Source organism: Eumetopias jubatus, unplaced genomic scaffold (genome assembly GCF_037043125.1).
Source record: "Eumetopias jubatus isolate StellerSeaLion01/CBP00866 unplaced genomic scaffold, mEumJub1_p1.0 scaffold_2, whole genome shotgun sequence".
Classification (NCBI taxonomy): Eukaryota; Metazoa; Chordata; class Mammalia; order Carnivora; family Otariidae; genus Eumetopias; species Eumetopias jubatus.
In genome coordinates, this window is record NW_028274808.1 from 36,693,465 (window position 1) to 36,718,600 (window position 25,136).

Here is a 25,136-nt window from a genome sequence, read left to right on the forward strand (position 1 = left end):
GAGCAAATTATAGCAGAGAACTTCCCTAATTTGGGGAAGGAAACAGGCATCAAAATCCAGGAGGCATGAAGAATCCCCCTCAAAATCAATAAAAATATGTCTACACCCTGACATCCAATACTAATACTTATGAGGCTCAGAGACAAAGAGAAAATGCTGAAAGCAGCTTGGGAGAAGAGATCTGTAACCTACAATGGTAGAAACATTAGATTGGCAACAGACCTATCCACAGAGACCTGGCAGGGCAGAAAGGACTGGCATGATATATTCAGAGCACTAAATGAGAAAAATATGCAGCCAAGAATACTATATCCAGCTAGGCTGTCATTGAAAATAGAAGGAGAGAGAGAAAGCTTCCACAACAAAAACTAAAGGAATTTGCAAACATGAAACCAGCCCTACAAGAAATATTGAGAGGGGTCCTCTAAGCAAAAAGAGAGCCTAAAGGTAACATAGACCAGAAAGAAACACAGACAATATACAGTAACAGTCACTTTACAGGCAATACAATGGCACTAAATTCATATCTTTAAATAGTTACCCTGAATGTAAATGGGCTAAATGTCCCAATCAAAAGACACAGGCTATCAGATTGGATTAAAAACAAGACCCATCAAGATGTTGTCTGCAAGAGACTCATTTTAGACCCAAAGACACCCCCACATTGAAAGTGAGGGGGGGGAAACCATTTACCATGCTAATGGACACCAAAAGAAAACTGGGGTGGCAATCCTTATATCAGACAAATTAAAATTTAAACTAAAGACTAATATAAGAGGTGAGGAAGGACACTATATCCTACTTAAAGGGTCTATCCAACAAGAAGATCTAACAATTGTAAATATCTATGCCCTTAACATGAGAGCAGCTACTTATATAAGCCAATTAATAACAAACGCAAAGAAACACATCCACAACAATACAATAATAGTGGGGGACTTTACACCCCCCCTCACTGAAATGGAGATCATCTAAGCAAAAGATCAAAAAAGAAATAAAGACTTTAAATGACACACTGGACCAAATGGACTTCACTGATATATTCAGAACATTTCATCCCAAAGCAAAAGAATACACATTCTTCTCTAGTGCCCATGGAACATTCTCCAGAATAGATCACATCCTAGGTCACAAGTCAGGTCTCAACTGGTACCAAAAGATTGGGATCATTCCCTGCATATTTTCAGACCACAATGCTTTGAAACTAGAACTCAATCACAAGAGGAAAGTAGGAAAGAACTCAAATACATGGAGGCTAAAGAGCATCCTACTAAAGAACGAATGGGTCAACCAGGAAATTAAAGAAGAATTTAAAAAGTTCATGGAAACCAATGAAAATGAAAACACAACTGTTCAAAATCTTTGGGATGCAGCAAAGTGAGTCCTAAGAGGAAAGTATATAGCAATACAAGCCTTTCTCAAGAAACAAGAAAGGTCTCAAATACACAACCTAACCCTACACCTAGGGGAGCTGGAGAAAGAACAGCAAATAAAGCCTAAACCCAGCAAGAGAAGAGAAATAATAAGATCAGAGCAGAAATCAATGAAAGAGAAATCAAAAGAGCAGTAGAACAGACCAATGAAACTAGGAGCTGGTTCTTCAAAAGAATTAATAAGATTGATAAACCCTTGCCAGACTTATCAAAAGAAAAGAGAAAGCACCCAAATCAACAAAATCATGAAAGAAAGAGGAGAGATCACAACCAATACCAAAGAAACACAATTATAAGAACATACTATGAGCAACTATATGCCAGTAAACTAGATAATCAAGAAGAAATGGATGCATTCCCAGAGATGTATTAACTACCAAAACTGAACCAGGAAGAAATTGAAAACCTGAACAGACCTATAACTGCTAAGGAAATTGATGCAATAATCAAAAATCTCCCAAAAAACAAGAGCTCAGGGCCAGATGGCTTCCCAGGAGAATTCTTCCAAACATTTAAAGAAGAATTAATACCTATTTTTCTGAAACTGTTCCAAAAAATCGAAATGGAAGGAAAACTTCCAAACTCGTTTTATGAGCCCCATTACCTTGATCCCCAAACCAGACAAAAACCCCATCAAAAAGGAGAATTACCGGCCAATATCCTTGATGAACATGGATGCAAAAATTCTCACCAAAATACTAGCCAATAGGATCCAACTGTACAGTAAAAGGATTATTCAGAATGACCAAATGGGATTTATCCTTGGGCTGCAAGGTTAGTTCAACTTCGGGAATCAATCAATGTGATACAATACATGAACAAAAGAAAGAACAAGAACCATATGGTCTTCTCAATAGAAGCAGAAAAAGCATTTGACAAAGTACAGCATCCTTTCTTGATCAGAACTCTTCAGAGTATAGGCATAGAGGGTCCATACCTCAATAGCATAAAATCCATCTATGAAAAACCCACAGTGAATATCATTCTCAATGGGAAAAAACTGAGCTTTCCCCTTAAGGTCAGGAAAAGGGCAGGGATGGCCACTATCACCACTGCTATTCAACATAGTATTAGAAGTCCTAGCCACAACAATCAGACAACAAAAAGAAATAAAATGCATCCACATTGGCAAAGAAGAAGTCAAACTCTCACTCTTTGCAGATGATATGATACTTCATGTGGAAAACCCAAAAGACTCTACCCCAATACTGCTAGAACTCACACAGGAATTCAGTAAATTGGCAGGATAGAAAATCAATATACAGAAATCAGTGGCATTCCTATACACCAACAACAAGACAGAAGAAAGAGAAATTAAGGAGTCGATCTCATTTACAATTGCACCAAAACCATAAGATACCTAGGAATACATCTCACCAAAGAGGCAAAGAATCTGTACTCAGAAAACTATAAAATACTCATGAAAGAAATGAAGAAGACACAAAGAAATGGAAAAATGTTCCATGCTCATGGATTGGAAGAACAAATATTGTGAGGATGTCAATGTTACCTAGAGCAATCTACACATTCAATGCAATCCCCATCAAAATATCATTCACTTTTTTCAAAGAAAGGGAAGAAATAATCCTAAAATTTGTATGGAACAAGAAAAGACCCCGAATAGTCAGAGGAATGTTGAAAAAGCAAAGCAAAGCTTGTGGATTCACAATTCTGGACTTCAAGCTCTATTACAAAGCTGTCACCATCAAGACAGTACGGTACTGGCACAAAAACAAACATATAGATCAATGGAACAGAATAGAGAGACCAGACATGGACCCTCAACTCTAGGGTCAACTAATCTTCGACAAAGCAGGAAAGAATGTCCAATGGAAAAAAGACAGTCTCTTCAACAAATGGTGTTGGGAAAATTGGACAGCCACATGCAAAAGAATGAAACTGGACCATTTCCTTACACCAAACACAAAAATAGACTCAAAATCGTTGGAAGACCTCAATATGAGACAGGAGTCCATCAAAATCCTAAAGGAGAACACAGGCAGCAACCTCTCCGAACTCAGCTGCAGCAACTTCTTCCTAGAAACATCACCAAACGCAAGGGAAGCCAGGGCAAAAATGAACTATTGGGACTTCATCAAGATAAAAAGCTTTTGCATAGCAAAAGAAACAGTCCACAAAACCAAAAGACAATCAACAGAATGGGAGAAGATATTTGCACATGACATATCAGATAGAGGGCTAGCATCCAAAATCTATAAAGAATTTCTTAAACTCAACACCAAAAGAACAAATGATCCAATCAAGAAATGGGCAGAAGTCATGAACAGAAATTTTTAAAAGAAGATGTCCAAATGGCCAACAGACACATGAAAAGGTGCTCAACATCACTCGGCATCAGGGAAATCCAAATCAAAACCTCAATGAGATATCACCTCACACCAGTCAGAATGGCTAAAATTAACAAGTCAGGAAACGACAGATGTTGGCGGGGATGCGGAGAAAGGGGAACCCTCCTACACTGTTGGTGGGAATGCAAGCTGGTGGAGCCACTCTGGAAAACAGTATGGATGTTCCTCAAAAAGTTGGAAATAGAGCTACCATATGATCCAGCAATTGCACTACTGGGTATTTACCCCAAAGATACAAATGTAGGGATCTGAAGGGGTACGTGCACTCCTATATTTGTAGCAGCATTATCCACAATAGCCAAGCTGTGGAGAGCCAAGATGTCCGTTGACGGATGAATGGATAAAGAAGAGGTGATATATATATACAATGGAATGTTATGCAGCCATCAAAAGGAATGAAATCTTGCCATTTGCAACAAAGTGGATGGAACCGGAGGGTATTATGCTTATAAATAAGTCAATCAGAGAAAGACATGTATCATATGACCTCACTGATATGAAGAATTCTTAATCTCAGGAAACAAACTGAGGGTTGCTGGAGTGGTGGAGGGTGGGAGGGATGGGGTGGCTGGGTGATAGACATTGGGGAGGGCATGTGCTATGGTGAGCGCTGTGAATTGTGTAAGACTGTTGAATCACCGACCTGTACCTCTGAAACAATTAAGACATTATATGTTAAAAAAAAAAAAAAACAGAAGATAATAGTAAGGGTAAAATGAAGGGGGGAGGAATTGGAGGGGGAGACAAACCATAAGAGACTATGGACTCTGAGCAACAAACTGAGGGTTCTAGAGGGGAGGGGGGTGGGGGGATGGGTTAGCCTGGTGATGGGTATTAAAGAGGGCACATACTGCATGGAGCACTGGGTGTTATACGCAAACAATGAATCATGGAACACTACATCAAATATAATGATGTAATGTATGGTGATTAACATAACATAATAAAAAAAACTATAGAACATTGATGAATGTAATTGAAGAAGACACAAATAAATGGAAAGATATTCTGTGCTCATGCAGTGGAAGAATAAATATTGTCAAAATATCAATACTACACAAAGCAACCTGCAGATTAAATGAAATCCCTATCAAATCTCCAAAGGCATTCATCACCAAAATGAAAACAAAAATAATTTTAAAATCTGTATGGAATCACAGAAGACAGAGAACTGCCAAAACAATCCTCAAAAAGAATAACAAGGCTGGAGATACCATATTTTCTATGTTCAAACTAGACTACAGAGCTATAGGAAATAAAACATTGTGTTACAGAAATCAAAATAGGCATATAAGCAATGGAACAGAATCGGGACCCTATGCATATATGGTCAATTAATTTACAATGAAGGAGACAAAAATATACATTAGGAAAGTACAATGTCTTCAAAATATGGTGTTGGGAAAACTAACAGCTACACTTAAAAGAATAAAACTGGACCACCATCTTAAAATGTACAAAGTTTAACTCAAAATATATTAAAGACTTGAATGTAATATCTGAAACCATAAAATTCCTAGAAGGAAACATAGGTGATAAGCTCCTCGACACAGTCTTAAAGATTTTTTCTTTGAATCTGACATCAAAGGCAAGAGAAATAAAAGCAAAAATAAACAAATGGGACTACATCAAACTAAAAAGCTTTTGCACAGTGAAGGAAACCATCTGCAAAATAAAAAGGCAACCTACTGAAAAAAGATATTTCCAAATCATATGTTCATTAAGGGGCTCAGATCCAAAATATATAAAGAATTCATATAACTCAATAACAGAAAAAAATCCTGATTAAAAAATAGAAAACAGATCTGAATACATTTTTCCAAAAAATGTATAGAGATGGCCAACAGGCACATGAAAAGATGCTCAACATCATTACTCATCAGGGTAATACTAATCAAGACTACAATGAGGTATCACCTTACATATATCAGAATGGCTAGAATCAAAAAGACAAGAAATAACAAGTGTTGGTGAGGATATGGAGAAAAGGAACATCTTGTGCACTATTGGCAGGAATGTAAATTGGTGCAACCCCTATGAAAAATAGTATGGAGTTTCCTCAAAATATTAAAGATAGAGCTACCTACCATATGATCTAGTAATTCCACTACTGGATATCTATCTGAAGAAAATAAAAATACTAATTCAAAAAGGTACGTGTACCCCTCTGTTGATTGCAGCATTAGCCAAGATTTGGAAACAACCCAATGTTCACCCATAAACGAATGGATAAAGAAGATGTGGTATATATATACAATACATTACTACTTAACCACAAATATAATGAAATCTTGATATTTGTGAAAATGTGGATGAAACTTAAGGGTATTATGCAAGTGAAATAAATCAGAGAGAGAAAAACGAATACCATATGATTTCACCTATATGTGGAATCTAAAAATCAAAACAATCAAAATAAAACACAGACTTACAGTCACAGGGAACAGATTGGTGGTTGTCAGAGGGGAAGGGTTTGGGTAGGGCAACAGAGATGAAGGAGATTAAAAAGTACAAGCATAGAGGTGTAAAATAAGTCATGAGGATATAATGCACAGCATGAGGAATATAGTCAATAATATATTGTAGGTGATGGACTGTAGACTTATTGTGGTGATCATCTCACAATGTGTACATCAAATTATTATGTTGTACATCTGAAACTAATATTTATGTCAAATATACCTCAATAAAAATAAATGAATATACAGTATAAAATTTAAAAATTGGCTAATTGATTCACCATTTCAAGGTTTTGTTTTATTTTTAATTCAACAAGTAAGTTTGAATGTCGTTTATATGTAGCACACTGATTTACAATTGCTACTTTAAATTTCAGATGCCTTATAGTTTCTGGAATGTGTGCACTTGTACTTCCAAACTGACTAACAGCCATCTTTGTTCTCCCTTTATTTTATGACCATATAAGTGCAAATGCTCATATGTATGTATATATGCATATGGACATAAGCTTTTGTATCACTGTAACCATGCTTTCCTGGTATAGACTTCTTGTTTGGTTCTTCTAAACCTCTCACAATTATACTTTGATTATAAATGTAAACTGATGGTTTAAGAAATATAAAAGCTGAGTTATGTTTCTTTGTGAAGCAGGAAAAACCTGAAAAGCTCAGAATTCTATGATTAAAATTTGTTAGAATTCAAAGATCTAATAAAAAAATCACCTCTCATTTTAGTGGAATGTTGTGCTTAAAAGACATACATATCTTCTCATATGAGGATTGATGACTGGTTATAACATCCAAAAAGCAAAGTTATTGAATAACTGAGGCCTAGTTTAATTATCTTTTCAATATTGTATGGGAAATAATTGGCAGCACCAGGTTCAAATCCATTCAGTATAACTGTGATAGTCATCATGGAATATAGTATTTGATAATTACATAATTTAGCACAGCTAAATATAAATGAACATGTTTTGTTACCATTTGTGTACCACAAACAGTGCCATCAGCCACATAGGCATAATCTCTTCCATCTGATCTCACTGATGACCCAGTAGTTATAGATATGCATACATGCCCTTGAATATATGAGTAAACTGCAGATTGAATATCACTTTTATAAGTATTCTTCTGTGGCCAAACACAAGCTAATTTTCCACAGAGAACATCCCTGAAATGAAAAACAAAATTCCTTATCATTTTGTCTTTTAATGTTACCAACTTCCAAATAAGTATCATATTACTTATAATACTTACATTTTAATAGATGGTATAAAACTTTTGGCAGAAAAAAATGCCAAGATAACATTATCCTATGGTGCAAAACAACTGAATATAATCCAATTGATTAGCACTGTAACTGAATTGAATACTGTACACTAAACTCAAATTTGCAGTCATAACTTCATTTCCTATTTCAGAACTTAACTTTTTGTCTAGCCTCCAGTTGACCTAGAGCATTCATCATAGTTTACCACATTCTCTGGGAAAATTCATCACCTGCCTCCACTTTGATATAGCTTGGCCAGTCTGGTCATTTGTTACCCAACATTTCTTGAGAGTAGCTAGTTGCATTTATTAACTCAATGTATCATTTGAGCCCCTTCTGTTAACATCCATTGTCCTTACCATGAACTTTAATCAGTACATCTCTGTAGTATACAGACTCTTCATTTTGATCCCAAGATTTTTCCAACATGCTGGTACTTCCAATAGTTTTGCACTTCTCTCTTGAGAATTAAGGAACTTTGAGATCTCCTTTATGCCACAAGCATACAAAACATTATCCCCAAACAGTTTATTTAGCCATTCATAATCTATCATTGGATAGAATATTGGCTTCTCTAAGGCTTACAATATTCCTAGACTATACCCTGGAAAGTAATCTATGTCATTTCTTGCTCTTGGAGTTACTCAAATCTATCAATTCTCATTTTCAATGGAAACAACGATTCTTAACTATTGATATGTGCTTGTCAAGTATGTCATTATTTCTTCAAAAGTCTTCTCTTAGAAAATTTTATCCATTTGTCCTAAAAGACCATTTTGGGTTCTTTTAACATCACAGAGATTAGGTTAATGGTACAATGAGGAAAGATTCAAGTGAAATTGGGAGCCAAAATCTAAATCTATTTTCAAGCTTTCTCCTACCCAGCATAAGTTGTCTATCTTAGATCTAGATACTTCTTTTGGTTGTGGCTCCACTCTCTTTCCATGGCATATATCTTAAACCAGCTTTGCATAGTAGGTCTCTTTCTAGTCTGGCTATTGATTACAAACACTTCCTCCAAAGTCCTTTCTCTTGGAATTTGTATTTATGGTTGAATTCTTGGAACTAACAGGCTTTTCTTTTCTGGAAAGGAATCAGTCTGCTTAAGCAGATGAACTGTGTTAGAGATTTTATTTTAGGAAAATATATGCACCATGATTATCTCAGATGAAATCTGGAGATGCACCATGAAATCTCAGATGAAATCGTGCTTGCTAGAGTTTCTCCTATCTTTTCTGTCCATACTTTCACAAATAATCTTAGACCAAGGCTAGTTGACATGCCTTCTGTTCATCGGGGAGAGAGATTAAGCATGGCTGGTTTATCACTACCTCTTATTTCTGTTGGTATCCACCGTGATGTAACTCAGTCTTCCTGATCACTGGTTCTTTGTATCTAACAAGGTGTGACTGATTAAATCTTGTCTTTTGGAGTTTATATGGGTCTTCTTATCAGATCTCCCCTCATCACTATTTTGTGATTTCAGACATTCTCTTTCAATCTGTTAGTCTTGCACTGGGGCATGTGGGAAATTCTGCATCCTCTACATGTCATACTTAATTTATAGTAAACTCATTTGGATGCAAAGTGGTGGATATTATCTTAGTCCCACCCAACTAGATAGTTTCTTCAGCTATTTATAATCTTCATAAATGAACCAAGGATTTTTTTTTTTATATAAGCATGCTGAGTGTAGTGCTTACCAAAGAATTTTGCAATTTTTCCTTACCATGTCTTTGAGGGTTAAGGAAAATCCTGCTTCTCCCTGGATCACTTGACCCTGAATGTTTTTATATTCTCTCCCCATTCCCTTAGTTCTTGAATTTGGATCTATAACTACTTTTTAAGCCACTTTAAGTTTATATTTAACATCTACAAAGCTATACATATTTAATGTAAACAATGTGATGAATTTGGGGATAAACACACACTCATCATCAAGGACATAAACATATCCACCACTTCTCAAAGTTTCCTCCTGCCTTTGAATAACAACAACAATAATAATAATTTTATTTATTATTATATTATTTTAAAATATTTTCTGGCAAGAACACTTAATATAACTACTACCACTTAGCAAATTTTAAGTATTCAATACCGTATTTTTAATTGTAGTAACTATGTTGTGTAGTAGATCGCCAGAATGTATTTGTTACTATACTTTTCTAACTTTATTGGGCTAAAATTGACAAACTTGTAAGACATTTAAAGTGTACAAAGTGATGATTTCATATATGTATATATTGTGAAAGGATTCTCCCCATTAACTTAATTAACACACTTATCACTTCAATTATTTATCTTTTTTGTGTGTGAGAACATTTAAGTTCTACTCTCTTACCAAATTTCAATTATATAATACAATGTTATCAATTATAGTCACCATATTATACATCAGATCCTTGGACTTTATTCATCTTAAAACTGAAAACTGGTATCCTTTTACTAACTTATCTCTATTTCTCACTGGCAACTATTTTTCTACTCTCTGTTAATATGAGTTTAACATTTTTTATTACACATATAGGTGATACTACTTAGTGTTTGTCTTTAGCTCCTTTCACTTAGCGTACAGATGTCCAGGTTCAACCATGTTGTCAAAAATGACAAGATTTCCTTCTTTTTAAAGCTGAACAATATTTCATTGTATACATAGCTTTTTTCTGATCCATTTGTCTGTTGCTGGACATGTAGATTTTTTCCATACCTTGGCTATTATGAATAATGCTGTAATTAAATCTCCTCAAAATAACTGATTTCATTTATTTTGGTTATATAGTTAGAAGTGAGATTGCTAGATCATAAGGTGGTTCTATTTTTTAATTTACTGAGGAAACTCCAAACTATTTTTCATAATGGCTGTACCAGTTTAAATTCTCCATAAACACTATATGAGGGTTCCCTTTTCTCCACATCTTTGCTGGTGTTATCCAATGTGTTTTTATGATAGTCATCCTAACAGATGTGATTTGATATCTTATTGTAGTTTTGATATTCATTTCCTTGATGATTTAATGACGCTGAATACCTTCTCATGTACTTGTTGGCCATTCACATATCCTCGGAAAAATGTTTGTTCCAGTCCTTTGTCCATTAAAAAATTATTTTCTTGCTATTGAGTTGGAAGATTTCTTGCATATTTTAAATATTACTCCTTATCAGATTGGTTTGCAAAGATTTTCTTCCATTCCATAGTTTGCATTTTCATTTTGTGGATGATTTCATTTGCTAAGTTGAAGCTTTTAGTTTGTTGTACTCCTACGTGTGTAATTTTTCTTTTGCTGCCTTTGCTTTCAGTGACAGTAAAAATTCATTGCCAACACCACTGTTAAGGAAATTATTATGGGTATTTTCCTCTAGGAGTTTTACAGATTCATATCTTAAATTCAAGTCTTTTTTTCACTTTAGTTGATATTTGTGTATGGTGTGAGATACAATCTAATTTTCCTAACATGATTTATTGAACAGACTATCATTTCTCCATTGTATAATCTTGGTCCCTTTGTTGAAAATTAATCAATTGTGTGTGCATGTATTTATTTTTAGGCTGTCTATCATGTTCCATTAATATGTGTCAGTCTTTATGCCAATATCATACTCTTTTAATTACTATAGTTTTTTTTATAACTATAGTTTTTTGATACACTTTGAAATCAGGAAGTGTGATGCCTTATTTTTTGTTCTCAATATTGCTCTGGCGCTTTGGGGTCTTTTGTGGTTTCATATAATTTAAATTTTTTTTCTATTTCTGTAAAAAATGACATTGGAATTTTGATAGGGATTGCATTGAATCTGTAGATAGCTTTGGGTAGTACAGATATTTTAACAATATTAATTCTTCCAATCCATCAGCAGAGAATATCTTTATATTTTTTGTGTATTCTTCAATTTATTTTATCAATTTCTTATAGTTTTCAATATATATATCTTCCACTTCCTTGGATAAATTCATTTCTAAGTATTTTATTCTTTATGATGTTATTATAAAAGGGGTTATTAATTTTTCTTTCCAATAGTTCATTCTATACACTATACATTAGTGTATAGAAATGCAACTAATTTTTGTATATTGAAATTGTGTACTGAAACTTTACTGAATTTGTTTACTAGCTCTAACATTTTTGTGGTTTCCCACATGTGTTTCCCACATGTAAGATTGTATCATCTACAACAGACAATTTTACTTCTTTCTTTCTTATTTGGATGCCTTTTATTTTTTCTTCTTGCCTAATTGCTTTGGCTGGTACTTGCAGTGTTATTTTTAATAGAAGTAATAAGAGAATGCATCCTTGTCTTGTTCTTGGTCTTGGAAGAAAAATTTTGAGCTACCACCATTAAGTATGATGTTAGCTGTGGGCTTGTCATATATTACTTTTATAATGTTGAGGTACAATCCTTCTATACAAATATGTTGTTATAATAAAATGATGTTGAATTTTGTCAAATGATTTTTCTGTACCTATTAAGATAATCATGATTTTTGTACTTTATTTTGTTAATGTGGTGTATCATAGTGATTGATTTGTAGAGGGTGAACCATCCCTGCATCACTGGAATAAATGTCACTTCATCATGATGTATGATCATTTTAATGTATTTTTATTTTTGGAGAGAGAGAGCACAAGAGGGGAGGGGCAGAGAGAGAATCTTAAGAAGGCTCCCTGCTGATCGAGCCCCAATTCGATCTCACAATCCTGAGATCATGACCTGAGCTGAAATCAAGAGTTGGGTGCTCAACCAACTGAGCCACCCAGGCATCCCCCTCTTAATGTACTCTTTAATTAATTTTCTAATATTTTGTTGAGGATTTTTGCATCTATGTTCATCAGGGGTATTGGTCTATTATTTCTCTTCTTATAATATCCTTGCCCATAAGGCTTTGTTATTAGAGTAATACTAGCCTTGTAAAATGACTTCAGAAGGGTTTTTCCCTCTTCTGATTTTTACAAGATTTTGACAAGGATTGTTATTAATTATTTAAATGCTTGTTAGAACTCACTAATGGAGCATCTGGGTCTGGAATTTTGTTTTGGGGGAGGTTTTTGATTAATGTTTCAATCTCATTTGTTTTGGTTAGTTAAGATTTTTTTATTCGTTCATGATTCAGTTGGTAGATTATATGTGTCTAGGTTATTTATCCATTTCTTCTACCTTGTCCAATTTTGGGGGCATAAAACTGTTCATAGTTATTTCTTATGATTCTTTTTGCTTCTCTGATGTCAGTTATAATGTCTTCTCTTTCCTTTCTAATTCTAGCTATTTGAGTCATATTTCTTTTTTCTTAGTAGGTCTAGCTAGTGGTTGGACGATTTTATTTACCTTTTCAAAACATCAACTGTCAGTATCATTGGTCTTTTCTATTGACTTTTAGTCTCATTTCTTTCCATTCTATGCTATTTTCTTTCTTCTACTCAAGTTATACATCAGTTCTTCTTTTTCTAGTATTTGAGGTGTAATTTAGGTTGTTTATTTCAGATCTTTCTTCTATTTAATGTAGACATTTATCACAATAAATTTCCTTCTTACAGCTGCTTTGCTACCTCAAACATTCTGGTATGTTGTGTATCCATTTTCATTTTTTCAAGGTATTTTTTGACTTCTTTCTTCAATGACTCATTGGTTGTTCAGTAGCATGTTGTTTGTTCCACACAAATTTGGGAATTTTCCAGTTTTCTTTTTTTTTAATTTTTTGATTATTTATTTGACAGAGAGAGAGAGTGAAAGAGGGAACACAAGAAAGGGGAGTGGGAGAGGGAGAAGCAGGCTTCCCGCCAAGCAGGGAGCCCGATGCAGGGCTGTATCCCAGGACCCTGGTATCATGACCTGAGCTGAAGGCAGACACTTAACGACTGAGCCACCCAGGTGCCCCTATTTTCCAGTTTTCTTCTTGTAATTAATTTCTAGTTTCATACCATTGCAGTTGGAATAGATGTTTGATATTGTTTCCATCTTCTTATATTTATTGACTTTTTTGTGGTCAAACATATGCTCTCTTGAAGAAAGTCTATGTGCACTTATGAAGCAGCACTCTGCTGCTGCTGGAAGGAATGTTCTATAAATGTATGTTCAGCCCATCAGGTCCAATATGTAGTTTAAGGTTGATGTTTCCTTACTGGTTTTCTGTCTGGATGATCTATCCATTGGTGAAAGTGGGGTATTGAAGTCCCTTACCATTATTGTATTGTTGTATGTTTCTCCCTTCAATCTATTGATATTTGCTTTATATACTTTGGTGCTCCTAAGTTTGGTACATAAATATTTACTGTTACATTGCCTTGATGAATTGATCCCTTTATCATTATATAATGACTTGTTTGTATCTTGTTATAGTCTTTGGCTTAAAGTCTTTTTGTGTGATATAAGTATAGTTATCTGTGCCTTTTCTCTTGGTTTTTTGTTTGTTTGTCTTGTTTTTATTTGCATTTTTCATGGATTACCTTTTTCCAATTTTCACGTTCACTCTGTGTGTTGTAAAGCTGCAGTCTGTTGTAGGCAGCATATTGCTGGGTCTTTTTTTTTTAAGATTTTATTTATTTATTTGAGAGAGAAAGAGAGTACAAGTAGGGGGAGGGGCAGTGGGAGAAGCAGACTCCCGGCTGAGCAGGGAGCCTGGGATCATGACCTAATCTAAAGGCAGATTTTTTTAAATATTTTTTTTATTATGTTATGTTAGTCACCATACAGTACATCATTAGTTTTTGATGTAGTGTTCTATGATTCATTGTTTGTGTATATCACCCAGTGCTCCATGCAATACATGACCTCCTTAATACTCATCACCAAGCTTACCCAACCCCCCGCTCTTCTCCCCTCTAAAACCCTCAGTTTGTTTCCCAGAGTCCATAGTCTCTCATGGTTTGTCTCCCCCTCTGATTGCGCCCCCCTTCATTTTTCCCTTCCTTCTCCTAATGTTCTCCATACTATTCCTTATGTTCCACAAATAAGTGAAACCATATGATATTTGTCTTTCTCTGTTTGACTAAACCAACTGAGCCACCAGGCACCCTGTTGGGTCTTGTTTTATTACCCATTTAGCCATTCTATGTATTTTGTTTGGAGAACATACACTATTTATATTTCAAATATTTTCTGATAGATAGGGACTTACTATTGCAATTTTGTAAATTATTTTTTGGTTGTTTTGTAATTCCTTTGTTCCTTTGTTCCTCTGTTCCTCTCTTGCTGTTTCCCTCTGTGATTTGATTTGATTTTCTGTAGCTTTATGCTTTGATTCCATACAATTCTTTTTTATCTTATGTGCATCTACTTTGTTTTTGCTTTCTGTTTACCATAAGGCTTACATAAATCAGCTTATATTTATAACAACCAATTTTAGCTGATAAAAACTTTAAACACATACAAAAGCTCTACATTTTTACACTCCTCCTGCACATTTATATATTTGAGCTCCCAATGTGTATTTTTTATATCATTTATAATTAACAACTTATGGTAGTTATAGTCATTTTTAATTCTTCTGTCTTTTTTAACTTTTTTATTATTTTGTTATGTTGATGACCATACATTACATCATTAGTTTTTGATGTAGTGTTCCATGATTCATTGTTTGCATATAACACCCTATAACACCCAGTGTTCCATGCAGAACGTGCGCTCCTTAATACCCATCACCAGGTTAACACATCCTTCCATCTCCCTCCCCTTTAGAACCCTCAGTTTGTTTTTCAGAGTCCATAGTATCTCATGGTTTGTGCCCCCTCCAATTCCCCCCTTTCATTCTTCCCCTCCTGCTATCATCTTCCTTTTTTTATTTAACATATAATGTATTATTTGTTTCAGAGGTACAGGTCTGTGATTCAACAGTTGTACACAATTCACAGCACTCACCATACCACATGCCCTCCCCAATGTTTATCACCCAGCCACCCCATCCCTCCCACCCCCCACCACTCCAGCAATCTCAGTTTGTTTCCTGAGATTAAGAATTCCTCATACCAGTGAAGTCATATGATACATGTCTTTCTCTGATTGACTTATTTCGCTCAGCATAATACCCTCCAGTTCCATCCACATTGTTGCAAATGGCAAGATTTCATTCCTTTTGATGGCTGCATATTATTCGATTCTTCTTTATCTATTCATCTGTCAATGGACATCTTGGCTCTCCACATCTTGGCTATTGTGGACATTGCTGCTATAAACATCAGGGTGCACATACCCCTTCAGATCCCTACATTTGCATCTTTGGGGTAAATACCCAGTAGTGCATTTGCTGGATTATATGGTAGCTCTATATTCAACTTTTTGAGGAACATCCATACTGTTTTCCAGAGTGGCTGCACCAGCTTGCATTCCCACCAATAGTGTAGGAGAGTTCCCCTTTCTCCGCATCCCCGCCAACATCTGTTGTTTCCTGACTTGTTAATTTTAGCCATTCTGACTGGTGTGAGGTGATATCTCATTGAGGTTTTGATTTGGATTTCCCTGATGCTAAGCGATGTTAAGCACTTTTTCATGTGTCTGTTGGCCATTTGGTTGTCTTTGGAAAAATGTCTGTTCATGTCTTCTGCCCATTTCTTGATTGGATCATTTGTTCTTTGGGTGGTGAGTTTGATGAGTTCTTTATAGATTTTGGATACTAGCCCTTTATCTGATATGTCATTTGCAAATATCTTCTCCCATTCTGTTGGTTGTCTTTTGGTTTTGTGGACTGTTTCTTTTGCTATGCAAAAGCTTTTTATCTTGATGAAGTCCCAATAGTTCGTTTTTGCCCTGGCTTCCCTTGCGTTTGGCGATGTTTCTAGGAAGAAGTTGTTGCAGCTGAGTTCGGAGAGGTTGCTGCCTGTGTTCTCTAGGATTTTGATGGACTCCTGTCTCACATCAAGGTCTTTCAATGATTTTGAGTCTATTTTTGTGTTTGGTGTAAGGAAATGGTCCAGTTTCATTCTTCTGCATGTGGCTGTCCAATTTTCCCAACACCATTTGTTGAAGAGACTGTCTTTTTTCCATTGGACATTCTTTCCTGCTTTGTCGAAGATTATTTGACCATAGAGGTGAGGGTTCATTTCTGGTCTCTCTATTCTGTTCCATTGATCTGTGTGTCTGTTTTTGTGCCAGTTACCATACTATCTTGATGATGGCAGCTTTGTAATAGAACTTAAAGTCCGGAATTGCGATGCCACAAGCTTTGCTTTGCTTTTTCAACATTCCCCTGACTATTTGGGGTCTTTTCTGGTTCCATACAAATTTTAGGATTATTTCTTCCATTTCTTTGAAAAAAGTGGATGATATTTTGATGGGGATTGCATTGAATGTGTAGATTGCTCTAGGTAGCATTGACATCCTTAACAATATTTGCTCTTCCAATCCATGAGCATGGAACCTTTTTCCATTTCTTTGTGTCTTCTTCATTTCTTTCATGAGTATTTTATAGTTTTCTGAGTACAGATTCTTTGCCTCTTTGGTGAGATGTATTCTTAGGTATCTTATGGTTTTGGTGCAATTGTAAATGAGATCGACTCCTTAATTTCTCTTTCTTCTGTCTTGTTGTTGGTGTATAGGAATGCCACTGATTTCTGTATATTGATTTTCTATCCTGCCAATTTACTGAATTCCTGTATGAGTTCTAGCAGTATTGGGGTAGAGTCTTTTGGGTTTTCCACATGAAGTATCATATCATCTGGAAAGAGTGAGAGTTTGACTTCTTCTTTGCCAATGTGGATGCATTTTATTTCTTTTTGTTGTCTGATTGCTGTGGCTAGGACTTTTAATACTATGTTGAATAGCAGTGGTGATAGTGGACCTCCCTACCATGTTCCTGACCTTAAGGGGAAAGCTCTCAGTTTTTTCCCATTGAGAATGATATTCACTGTGGGTTTTTCATAGATGGATTTTATGATATTGAGGTATGGACCCTCTATGCCTATACTCTGAAGAGTTCTGATCAAGAAAGGATGCTGTACTTTGTCAAATGCTTTTTCTGCATCTATTGAGAGGATCATATGTTTCTTGTTCTTTCTTTTATTCATGTGTCACATTGATTGATTTGCAGATGTTGAACCAAACTTGCAGCCCAGGGATAAACCCCATTTGGTCATTCTGAATAATCTTTTTAATGTACTGTTGGATCCTATTGGCTAGTATTTTGATGAGAATTTTTGCATCCCTATTCATCAAGGATATTGGTCTATAATTCTTCCTTTGATGGCGTCTTTGTCTGGTTTGGGGATCAAGCTAATGGTGGCCTCATAAAACGAGTTTGGAAGTTTTCCTTCTATTTCTATTTTTTGGAACAGTTTCAGAGGAATAGGTAGTTTTTCTTTAAGTGTTTGGTAGAATTCCTCTGGGAAGCCATCTGGCCCTGGGCTTTTGTTTTTTGGGAGATTTTTGATGACTGCTTCAATTGCCTTAGTGGTTATAGGTCTGTTCAGTTTTCTATTTCTTCCTGGTACAGTTTTGATGGTTGATACATCTCTAGGAATGCATCCATTTCTTCCTTATTATCTAATTTGCTGGCATATAGTTGCTCATAGTATGTTCTTATAATTGTTTTTATTTCTTTGGTGTTGGTTTTGATCTCTCCTCTTTCATTCATGATTTTCTTGATATGGGTCCTTTCTCTTTTCTTTTTGATAAGTCTGGCCAGGGGTTTATCAATCTTGTTAATTCTTTCAAAGAACAAGCTCCAGTTTCGTTGATCTGTTCTACTGTTCTTTTGGTTTCTATTTCATTGATTTCTGCTTTGATCTTTATTATTTCTCTTCTTCTGCTGGGTTTAGACTTTATTTGCTGGTCTTTCTCCAACTCCTTTAGGTGTAGGGTTAGGTTGTGTATTTGAGACCATTCTTGTTTCTTGAGACAGGCTTGTATTGCTATATACTTTCCTCTTAGGACTGCCTTTGCTGTATCCCAAAGATTTGGAACAGTTGTGTTTTCATTTTCATTGGTTTCCATGAATTTTTTTAATTCTTCTTTAATTTCCTGGTTGACCCATTCATTCTTTAGTAGGATGCTCTTTAGCCTCCATGTATTTGAGTTCTTTCCGACTTTCCTTTTGTGATTGAGTTCTAGTTTCAAAACATTATGGTCTGAAAATATGCAGGGAATGATCCCAATCTTTTGGTACCGGTTGAAACCTGATTTGTGACCTAGGATGTGATCTATTCTGGAGAGTGTTTCATGGGCATTCAAGAAGAATGTGTATTCCGTTGCTTTGGGATGGAAGGTTCTGAATATGTCTGTGAAGTCCATTTGGTCCAGTGTGTCATTTAAAGTCTTTATTTCCTTGTTGATCTTTTGCTTAGATGATCTGTCCATTTCAGTGAGGTGGGTGTTAAACTCCCCCAATAGTATTGTATTGTTGTCAATGTGTTTCTTTGCTTTTGTTATTAATTGTCTCATATAAGTGGCTGCTCCCATGTTAGGGGCATAGATATTTACAATTGTTAGATCTTCTTGTTGGATAGACCCCTTAAGTATCATATAGTGTCCTTCCTCATCTCTTATTATAGTCTTTGGTTTAAAATCTAATTTGTCTGATATAAGGATTGCCACCTCAGCTTTCTTTTGGTGTCCATTAGCATGGTAAATGGTTTTCCACCCCCTCACTTTCAATCTGGGGTTGTCTTTGGGTCTAAAATGAGTCTCTTGCAGATAGCATCTTGATGGGTCTTGTTTTTTTTTATCCAATCTGATTCCCTGTGTGTTTTGATTGGGGCATTTAGCCCATTTACATTCAGGGTAACTATTAAATGATATGAAATTAGTGCCATTGTATTGCCTGTAAAGCGATTGTTACTGTATATTGTCTTGTTCCTCTGGTCTATGTTGCTTTTAGGCTCTCTCTTTGCTTAGAGGATCCCTTTCAATATTTCTTGTAGGGTTGGTTTCGCATTCACAAATTCCTTTAGTTTTTGTTTTTCCTGTAAGATTTTCATCTCTCCTTCTATTTTCAATGACAGCCTAGCTGGATAGAGTATTCTTGGCTGCATATTTTTCTCATTTAGTGCTCTGAATATATCATGCCAGGCCTTTCTCTCCTGCCAGGTCTCTGTGGATATGTCTGTTGCCAATGTAATGTTTCTACTATCGTAGGTTACAGTTCTCTTCTCCCGAGCTGCTTTCAGGATTTTCTTTGTCTCTGAGACTCATAAGTTTTACTATTAGATGTCAAGGTGTTGACCTATTTTTATTGATTTTGAGAGGGGTTCTCTGTGTCTCCTGGATTTTGATGCCTGTTTCCTTCCCCAAATTAGGGAAGTTCTCCACTATAATTTGCTCCAATATACCTTCTGCCCCTCTCTCTCTTTCATTTTCTTCTGGGATCCCAATTATTCTAATGTTGTTTCATCTTATGTTATCACTTATATCTCGAATTCTGCCCTTGTGATCCAGTAGTTGTTTGTCTCTCTTTCTCAGCTTCTTTATTTTCCATCATTTGGTCTTCAATATCATTAATTCTCTCTTCTGTGTCATTTATCCTAGCAGTTAGCTCCTCCATTTTTTATTGCACTTCATTAACAGCCTTTCTGTATCGAGTTGGTTAGATTTTACTTCTTTTATTTTTCCAGAAAGGGTTTCTCTAATAACTTTCGTGTTTTTTTCAAGCCCAGCTAGTATCTTTTTTTAAAAGCTTTTATTTATTTATTTGAGAGAGAGAATGAGAGAGAGAGAGCATGAGTTGGGGGAGGGTCGGAGGGAGAAGCAGACTCCCTGCTGAGCAGGGAGCTTGATGTGGGATTCAATCCTGGAACTCCAGGATCTTGACCTGAGCTGAAGGCAGTCACTTAACCAACTGAGCCACCCAGGCGCCCCCAGCTAGTATCTTTAAAATCGTCATTCTGAACTCTAGTTCCAACATCTTACTAATGTCCGTATTGATTAGGTCCCTGGCAGTCGGTACTGCCTCTTGTTCTTTTTGTTGAGGTGATTTTTTCCATCTTATCATTTTGTCCAGAGGAGAATAGATGAATGAGAGAACAAAGTGCTAACAAGGTAAAAATGTCCCCAGAAAATATACTCTAATCAAATCAGAAGAGACCTGAAACCAGGGGAAACAAAGGGAAAGAAAGATAAAAGAAACAGAAAAAGAAAAAACAAACAAACAAAAACAAAACAAAACAAAAAAACAGAATATGATCAAATTTATTCAGGCTGGTGCATAGATCACTGCCACACACTAGATTTTGGGCGTATTTTGGTGTTAGAAGAAAGTGCCTCCCAAAATTTTAAAGAAAGAAAAACTTACGTGCACTCCCGTGCTGCTCCTCCTGGGGGAGAAAGGGGAGTCTCCCCGGATCTGCCGCGTGTTGGGTCCCTGGTGGAGGAGCAGTGGCCTGACTGTGCTGCGGATCGCGGTTTATGGCAACCCCATGCTGAGAGCCTGTTCCTCGGCTCCGTCTCTGCAGCCAGCTTCCCTGCTCCAATACCTGCGAGCTCTGCCGCATCAGACACCCCTGGTGTTTCTGTGACCCCGAGGGTCCTGAGACCACACTGTCCCTGCGAGCTTCCATCCCCCCCGCTTAGCCACTGGAACGACGTCCCTCTGGGGAGATGACTTGAAAAAGTTCTGATTTTGTGCTCCATGGCTTTTATCACTTCCCAGAAGTGGCCGATGGAGGCCACCCCCGCCCCCCGCCATCTATCCTCCTGAATATTGCCTCGGATTCACTTCTCTGCACGTCCTACCTTCCAGAAAGTGGTCACTTTTCTGTTCAGAGAGTTGTTGCTATTCTTTTCTTCGATCTCTTGTTGATTTCGTAGGTGTTAAGAATGGTTTGATCCCTATCCAGCTGAATTTCTGGGACAAGACGAAATCCAGGTGTCCTACTCCTCCGCCATCTTGCTCCTCCTCCTTTAATTCTTTTGTCTTTTAATCTTTAACTAGAGTTGTGAGTGGTTTACCCCCCACTATTACCACATTAGGGTATTCTGATTTTATCTATTTATTTGCTATTTCCTGTGGATTTTATTCTTTCATATGTTTTCTTTTTCTAATTAATGTCCTTTCATTTTGGCTTAAAGAACCACCTTTAGCATTTCTTGTAAGGCTTGTCTTGTCATGAACTTCAGCTTCTGTTTATCTGGAAAATCTTTCTAACATCTCACTCTCTTCTGGCATGCAGATTTCTGCTGAAAAATCTACTAAGGGTGCCTAGGTGGCTCAGTTGGTTAGGCGACTGCCTTTGGCTCAGGTCATGATCCTAGAGTCCCTGGACCGAGTCCCACATTGGGCTCCCTGCTCAGCGGGGAGTCTGCTTCTCCCTCTGACCCTCCCCCCTCTCATGCTCTCTCTCCATCTCATTCTGTCTCTCAAATAAATAAAATCTTTAAAAAAAAAGAAAAATCTACTAATAGTTTCATGGTGTTTTCTTGTATATATCAAGTTACTTTTCTCTTGATGTTTTTAAGATTCTTTTGTTTTTAATCTTTGACAATTTAATTTTAATGTATCTTGCTTTGGGGTTTTGGATTCATCTTTTTGCTTCCCCCCTAGGCTTCCTATATCTGAATATCTGTTTCTTTCCCCCAGGTTAGGAAATTTTCACTCATTATTTCTTTGAATAAGATTTTTGTCCTTTTCTCACTCTCCTTTCATTCTGTTACTCCTATAATGTGTATTATATTCTCTTTAATGGTGTCCCCTAAGTTCCTTAAGCAATCTTCATTCTTTTTCTTTCCTTTTTGAGAAATGGAGGTGTCTTAAATGTTGGGACACAAATGTAGGGTCCAAATCCTTTGCTGCTCAGGAAGAAGCTGGCAGTTGGGATTTCCCTTCCACCTGCATGGTGCTGGGCCAGTGGTGGGGTTTTTGGAAAAAGTGTGTATCTATCTGCTTCAGTGTGAGTATTTTCTCATTTATTCAATTTGTAGGAGTCTCAGGTGTTTTCTGGATTTCTTTTAAAAGTAATTGTTCCATGTGTATATGACCATCCAGTGTGTCTCTGGTAGGAGTAAAATCCCAAAGTCTCCTATGTTGCCATTTTAGTCAACCTCCTATCTGTTGTTATTATTATTTTTGATTCTTTTGTTTTCAATACTTCCATGAAATTCAGGAAGTATTTGTTATGGATTAAGCCCTCCTTTATTGGATTTCATAAATCCCTTAAAAATATTCCAGTACTCCCAATTCAGTCCTCTGCCATGCTTTACATATCAGTATTTTGGAAACAAACAACAAAAACAAAAAGGAAATTTATCCCTTTCAATACTTTCATGTCTTAAAAGTCAAAGCACTTGCTTTAGGGTTATTATCATTTATTAACTTAATTAAAAAACTCAGTTTTAATTATCAATGTAGTGCACAAGTTTCTGATTTTTGGCAGTTTTGCCCACTTCCTACCTTTGGTAATAAGCATCAGTCTTTTTTTTTTTCTTTCTTCTTCTTCTTTCTTTTTTTTTTTTGTTTAGTCTCATTATTAGAATATATCCAGGAAAAAATAGGGAAAAAGAAAACTGAATTACATTGAAGAACAATATATATAATGTTATTTGAAAATATTCTCCTGATATACAATTTACTGTCCATTACTCTTTAGTGTCTCTTGACAAGAAATCTATAATTTTTATGACTCAATAAAACAATTATTTTCTATGTACATACTTCTGATCACAAGGTAATGGTTGTGAATTTTTAAAACCACAGTTTCCAAATTTATCAATGCGAGAATTGATTCCTTTGAAGCAGGCAAATGGAGCACCTTGAGCACCTAAAAATTCAAAGGTGTCTGTTAAATTATTATTCTTAATCCAAATTAAATTTTTTGTTCATAAAAAACCAATGAAACTCTTACTGCATAAACAAAATATGAAAAAAGTCATTCTTTTTTTCTGTGTGTATCCTGTCAATGCAAGTAGAAAGAAACAATTATCTAACAGATAACAGAAAAGAATTATATCGATTGTAGTAGAATTAAATTATTAAAAATATTTGCTACTCTTCCCTGTGGGAATGCATACTGCCTCATCCACTGAATATTAAGCTTGACCTTGTAATTTGACCCTCTTAATGAAATGTCACTTATGGGCAGAAAATCTTGTGGGACTTGTGAATAGAAGAAGTGTTATATTCTTTTTTTTTCTCTGATGGGGATAAGCAATGTTTTAAGTAGAGGTTCATTTGTCCATCTGGGTATCATAGTCAAAGCAATATGGAGTAGCAGAATAGTTGTTTTGGATATGTAAATCTGAGATATTTAGAGTTGTTTCCATTTCATTAAACACATAAATTGGTACTCAAAGTAGAGTTCTCCTGTAAAATATGCCTAAAATATGTGGCATTGTCATTGAAGGCTGGCAGTAGGTGATAAGAAAATTACTATCATTGGATAAAGAAGAGTAATTCATGCTACATGAGGGTGAAACACTTAGAGAAACTCTCTTCTCAGTGATTGAAAGGGAGATAATAGCCTTAATAAACTTGTTGTCTTAGGCAAAGAAGTAGGGAAACAGAATCTGTCTTGGTTATTTTTGGCTGTATTTGACCAGAAGGTAAAGGTACTTAAGAAAAAGATGAACTAAACTCAGGATAGAATCAGTTATTTCACAGGTAGTAGCAAAAAAAAAAAAAAAATCGAGAAAGTCTAGAAATGTGTCCATTCTATAGGCATCGGGGTGGATAATGATGGTTGCTGGCTGATGTAAATTAGCCAAATTATTATGCTTATTTCATTGTTCTGTGTCTCTTCAATGGTGGGTGTTTGTTGGTGGGTGCTAACCTGTAGATTAATGCAAAGATCTTCACATTATTTTTCTTTTCTTTTCTCTTTCTTTCTTTCTTTTAAATTTTATTTTATTATGTTTGTTAATCACCATACATTACATCATTAGTTTTTGATGTAGTATTCCATGATTCATTGTTTTTCATGTTATTTTTCATCTCCATGTATCTACCCACATATTTCTATCCCAGAACTCTTGCCTCTAATCTTCCAGTCTTTCCACATCCAGGCTCCCCACCAACAAACTAGGTCCTTTGTCATTGTTCATGTGTATATCTATAATCTACCTTTGGCCATTTCTCCTTCCACAAAAAACGGATGACCAGATGGTCAATATCTTTCAGGGCATCCTCCAAAGTGAGGTTGCAGTATGGCTAATTTCCCCCCACCCCCACTTATAACCAGTGACTGAGCCAACACACCTATAAAATAAGCCTAGGCGTGTTCTTCTTGTGTAATTGGTCATGGTGAAATTCCATGTATCCATAAGTATGAGCTGAGGAAGATGCATAGGGGAGAAAGGTGACTGTTTTGGATTTCCTGCTTATGGATTTTTTCTTCTGTCCTCTGCTTTTAATCCAGGTGAATGAATGACTTCTATCTGTCTGACCACTTAACAGTATATCTGACATAATTGAGCTTAGGCTGTAGCTTCTTGAACACATGGATATTTGTTGTCTGAAAGTCAGATTCTTTAGCTCTACAGGGGTCACTAGTGTGACCAGAGGTTTTTTTTTTGGTCAAAGTGGTACAATTCTCCAGTTTAGATGGCACAATCTTCCTCCAGAAGCCCAGAGAACTGCCCAGTCATTCTCCCAAAGAGGCTTGGTATAAGCCCCACATAGTATTTTTTTTCCCCAATGCACACTTCTGGTATTATTGGGGCTGCTGTGTTTTATAATTCAGAATGCATGGCTGCT

General features: G+C 36.0%; 1 protein-coding gene across 1 annotated transcript in view; it reads right to left on the minus strand.

Annotated features, from left to right (window-relative positions):
- The window catches only part of ADAM18 (ADAM metallopeptidase domain 18), a 175,822-nt gene that overhangs the window by 52,405 nt on the left and 98,281 nt on the right, over positions 1–25,136 (minus strand). The window contains exons 15-16 of the mRNA XM_088021313.1: positions 23,100–23,205; positions 7,246–7,435 (exon numbers count right to left, since the gene is read on the minus strand). Coding sequence (XP_087877439.1) covers positions 7,246–7,435; positions 23,100–23,205 — 296 coding nt within the window. The remainder of the gene's footprint in view (positions 1–7,245; positions 7,436–23,099; positions 23,206–25,136) is intronic.